The sequence below is a fragment of the Apis dorsata genome, unplaced genomic scaffold (assembly GCF_000469605.1).
Source record: "Apis dorsata unplaced genomic scaffold, Apis dorsata 1.3 scaffold_634, whole genome shotgun sequence".
Lineage (NCBI taxonomy): Eukaryota > Metazoa > Arthropoda > Insecta > Hymenoptera > Apidae > Apis > Apis dorsata.
In genome coordinates, this window is record NW_006263828.1 from 165,450 (window position 1) to 170,712 (window position 5,263).

The window sequence follows — 5,263 nt, forward strand, 5'->3', positions numbered from 1 at the left end:
ACGCTACCATTCATTTCCGCACTTGCTTCAGTCCGCGATTGCCAGTCGAAGAAACGAAGAAATCGAACGTGTCGTAGGTGAATCGTCTAGGTCGAAAGAATCGTTATTTTCATTCCTCTCTATCTCTCTCTCTCTCTCTCCCTCTCTTTTCTTTTTCTTCTTTAACCCAATTTAATTTTTCTTTACCCAATTTTTTCGTTTTTTAAATTTTTATTTCAATTTTTTTTTTTTTCTTTGGACTTTGGACCGCCTCTTCGTTTTTTCTTTCTTTTTCTTTTTTAAAAAATTTTTGAAACTTTTTCGAACGACTATCCGTATCGGTTCTTTTTTTCTCTTTTTTTTTTTCGCGTTTCAGAAAAAAACCAACAAGACTCGAGTTTCTTTTTTCTTTTTTCTTTTTTTTTGTTTCGGATACGCGTGTGGTTTACGGTCAACGTTTCGTTTCATCTCGTCTGGTCTCGTCGAAAGAAACCCCATCGAAAGTACGGACAGTCCAGGAGTTTTATAAAAGGTCGGAAAAAGGGGAATTAGGGTCGAGATTGATGGGGCATTACAAAGAGGTATTTAGGAGTAAGGGGCTGGCCCGAGTTCTCTAAAGTTCGCTCCACGGTCAAATCTACTACGGACTTTCTATATTCTTCTTCCTCTCCTCTCCCTCGTCATCCTCATCTTCGTATTTTTTTCTTTTTTTCCTTTTTCTCTTTTTTCCTAAATTGATCCACCTCTGTTCCGCTTCTCTTTCTTCTTCTTCTTCTTCTTCTTCTTCTCCTTCTTTTTCTTTTTCTTTTTCTTTTTCATGTTCTTGTTCTTCTTCCTTTTATTCTTCTTCTTATTCTTCTTCCTCTTTCTAAGTATTGCGAGAACGTAACGGTATATTGCAAGTAAAAGTTCGAAACGACGCAAGTATTTTTTTTTTTTTTTACGCGTTCAGATATATATCCGGAAATAAAAAAATATTTCGCTTATAACGATCACAGGACCTCAGATTACCTGAAGCACGCCATTCTAAAATCTCTCATTCGCTTCACTCTCTCATTCTCTCCTCCTTGATGCTCACGAAGCATTCCCTTTCGCGCAGCTTTTCTCTTTCATTCAACAGCGCGTGCCCGTCCACGTACGCGACAAATCCCAAGGTCGTTCATTCACCAAATCTCCTTTCTCTCCTTCTCTTTCTCTCGTCTCCTTTCTCTCCTGCATTCTGCCCCTCCTCTCTCTCTCTCTCTCTCTCTCTCTCTCGAATTCTCTTACGCGTCTCCTTTCATTCGACCCTCGATCGTCGTTGCTCGGGAACGTGCGTGTACCACTGGCCGGGTACGCGCTCCGCATTCATTCGATTTTTTTTTTTTTCCTCTTTCGCCTAATTTAACCTAGTCTCATAGACGCTATATTTATTATTTATAATATTTATATATATATATATAATATATATAATATTTAGCATTTAGTTTTTTATTTTTCTTTCTCTCTCTCTCTCTCTCTCTCGCTCTCGTTCTCTCTCTCCCTTTCTCTCTCTCTCTCTCTCTCTTTTTTCCTCTTCATCTCATTTTTCATCTCATTTTTTTATTTTATTTTCATTTTCCTCTTTCTCTCTTTCTTTCTTCTCCTCTACTCGATCATTTCTCTGGCGTGTGTGTTTTCTTTTTTTCCTTTTCCTCTATTTATTTACTCATTTATTTATTTATTTTCATAATTATTATTATTATTTTTTTTTTTTTTCCCCACGAAAAATGCTCGTCGCTCGCGCACACTCTACGACGATTATATTATATATTTCTTTGAAAATTGTTGTGTGCACGCGGTACAAACGGCGGGGACGGAGGAGGGCGGCAAATTCTCCTCCTCGCCCTCCGTCCCTCGATTTATCTTTTTTTTTTTTTTCCCCCTTTTCTTTCCTCTCCCTCTTCTCATTTATAATAATAATAATAATAATAATAATAATAATAATAATAATAATCCATCATACGCTCCAGACTCTCTGTATGTATATATAATATATATAATATAACTGTTTGTGTTAATAATTATATTTTGTTTTGTTCGCTTACGAGCTAATAGTTCTCGTGCTGCCGGCCAGCACATGTTTGCGCGCATTTTTTTTTCTTTTATATATATATATATATATATCCTTACGTGGAGTAGATTCTTCGCGTGTTTTTTTTTTTTATATTATATAGTATACGAGTGTGTACGTGTGTACAAGTGTATATACGTGTAACAAGGATTTCCGCGTGTGTATATGTGTGTATATGTATATGTGTGGTTTGGTGTAGTTTTTTTCTCTCTTTCTCCTCGTCGTAATGATCATCATCATCATCATCCTCCTTCTCATCATCTCCTCTTCTCTCTCTCTCTCTCTCTCTCTTTCTCTATCTCTCTCTCTCTCTCTCTATGCGTGTACACATACAACACTAAATCACGTATCGATCGGCGGCCAACGACGATGTAGCCGCACGTCCGTGGTCGTCGTCGGGCCGCTGCGATCGCGAATCCAGACCGTCCGTCATTTTATATTCATTCTCCTTCTTCTCCCTTCTTCTCCTTTCTTTTTCTCCTTTTTTTTCCCCATTTTGTTGTTGCGCGTTTTTCTTACGTCCGTTAAACGGGGAAGGGGATGCGTAAATAATTTTGTTGTACGCGCGCGTTTTACCAATCGGACGACGTACCGAGGAAATTATAAATCGATCCACCTTAACCGCGTTTATCCGCACATATCAAGGAGACGCGTGCCTCTATCCCATCTAAACACTCCTTCTCCTTCCTTCTTCCATCATCCTTTCCTCTTCCTTTCTTAAACGTTACGGGAGCTAAGAATTAAGGGTTACCTTAAAGTGGCTTCTAGGTATTTATCGTATAGTTTATCGTATAGTTTAGTTATAGTTTAGTTTTGTTTTTTTTTTGAGCCTAGAGAGATCAAGCCCGAATCAAGTCGGGATCTGATATCGGCGCTTGTCGCTCTCGGTGGCCTTAGACCCCTGTAGATCCCTGTAGACCTGTAAGGCTTTGCCTTGTCTCTAGGACAGGGTCTAAGCGTTTTTTTGTTTCGGCTCTTGTACTAAAAAAAACCCATCGTAGTGCTCGCGCCCTGTCCGAGATCGACCCCCCTCCCCCTCCCCTTCCTTCAATTTCCCGGCGGATTTTTTTTCAATTTCACCTCACCGGGGGGAGGGAGGGAGGGGGGAGTGATTCTCGGAAGTCGCGTTCAGAAGTTTCTTTCTTTTTCTTTTCCTTCCTTCCTTCCTTCCTTCCTTTCTCTCTCTTTCGTTTCATTCGTTCGGATTATTAATTATGGCACGTTTCAGGGGTGATTCCGGGCGACCAGCGCGACAATGAGTCCTGCGAATTCTGAGAGAAGAGCGACTCAACGAGAACAATGATTATTATTCGCTCGAGAAAACGGAGAGAGAGAGGATCCCTCCTGGATCGTCCCCCTCCCCCTCCCCCTCCTCCTCCTCCTCGAGGGAGCGAAGGGGCCGAGTCGGGGAGGGACGATCGAGGAGACTCCCCTCGTGTTGCGGCGAGCGTCGTCGTTCTAGGAACTCTAGGATCCAGGACCGTAAGAAGTAAGTAGGAACAACGTGATCCGCGCGAATTTTGAGATTTTTCGCGCGTTGCTGAGAAAGAAGAAAGACCATTGGCCGCTGGTTGCCGTCCTCACGCACCGTGTAACGGATATCTAGATACGTATTTAACGACCGTTAACCTTCTCTCCTCCCCCCTTAAGATTCTCACTCTGTCTTTGTCGGAGAGAAGCGTTTCACCGGTCGCGTTTCGCGGCCCCGCGAGAAGGGCCGCGAGCGGAAATAGGATATTATTAATTTTCCCCGAGGTCGAAAATCGGCTGGGAATCGGCTCGATTTTTCAGGATCACCGGGTTCCTCGTGTGTATATGGAATATACAATAATAATAATAATTTCGTTTTACTACTGCTGAGACGGAAATAATTTCGCGGATGACCACACTTGAACGCCTTTTTTCTTATTCTCGGCCTCGCGTGTTCACGTAGAATCGACGTAGAATCGACGATGGAAGAAAAACGCGCACAAACGCGCGTTTCTTTTCTCTTCACGTCGAGTTGTACGTCGTTCTTTACACGTTGTCAGAGTTACCGATCATATCGTCGGCCTTCCTCTTCACGCCACGATCTTCAGGATGATGCTGCTGCTGCTGCTGCTGCTGCTGCTGTTGTTGGTGATGTTGTTGTTGCTGATGTTGATGCTGATGCTGATGCTGCTGCTGCTGCTGCTGCTGATGATGGTGGTGAAGACCGATGCCGGACGAGCCTTGCTGCTGTTGTTGCTCGTTGAGCGCCAACTGACGTTCAACCCCTTGAAGAGGTTGCTGATTCAGTCGTTCGACTTGCTGCAGGCCCGTCTGATCCGACGTCCAAGGGGTCCACTCGTCTCAGTAGTAACTGAATTTTCATGGTTGCTGATTGTTCTGCTGATTGACCACGTGCTGGAGAGTGAAACTCAAGGCCCGAGGATCACCGTGAAGCCTCAAGGCTTGTTCCAATCGTTGCTCTTGCAATCGCAACGCTTCCCCTGCGAAATCGTGAATCTTTATCAAATCGTCCCAATCTTTTCTCCACTCTCACACACTTCTCTCCTGCTTCAAAGGGTTCGCTTCGTCGAACGAACCAATAACGATAATAACAAGAACAACAACAACAGCAACAACAAGAATAATAATAATAATAATAATAATAATAAAAATCACGATCTAAAGATGAACGAAGGCGGAGAATGGACGAGTCGACTTACCAAGGTCAGGCGGTAAGGTGTCTTGTTGAGACATCTGTTGGTTCGTGTGGTGTCCAGGCATGCCAGAGGTGCTACCCCCGTTATGCTGGCCCAAATGATGTCTCATGTCCCCACCGACCGCGGAACTGGCAGCCGCCGCTGCTGCTTGCGACACCTGACGAGCAAAAGTGCGTGTATAACGTGAGAGAAATTATATAATACACCTAGTATAAGTGTACGTGTGATTGCATTGCGTATTATCTATTCGATGGAAAATGGAAAACGAAGAGGGAGGAAAATAATATAATCGCGGTGTGTACGTACAGCCAGCCTGAGCGCGGCCTCGGCTTGAGAGCGCAGCAACGCTTCCGCCTGATGCATTCTCAGAGTTTGTTCCGGTCCGGTAGCTTGTACTCCCTGCTGTTGAGGCCCCGTCGATCCTTGGGCACCGCCGCTCATGTCACCGTTGTTGCCCATCCTCATCGCAGCCGCCAGGGACGCCATGTCGACCGGCGACAGATTC

General features: G+C 43.8%; 1 protein-coding gene across 1 annotated transcript in view; it reads right to left on the reverse strand.

Annotated features, from left to right (window-relative positions):
• Positions 1-4,204: 4,204 nt before the first annotated feature.
• Positions 4,205-5,263, reverse strand: part of LOC102680144 (zinc finger protein 865-like) — a 37,916-nt gene continuing 36,857 nt past the window's right edge. Inside the window, exons 10-12 of the mRNA XM_031513413.1 lie at positions 5,065-5,263; positions 4,762-4,915; positions 4,205-4,542 (exon numbers count right to left, since the gene is read on the reverse strand). The exon at positions 5,065-5,263 is cut by the window's right edge and continues 34 nt beyond it. Of these exons, the coding sequence (XP_031369273.1) occupies positions 4,421-4,542; positions 4,762-4,915; positions 5,065-5,263 (475 nt within the window). The 3' untranslated portion in view covers positions 4,205-4,420. The remainder of the gene's footprint in view (positions 4,543-4,761; positions 4,916-5,064) is intronic.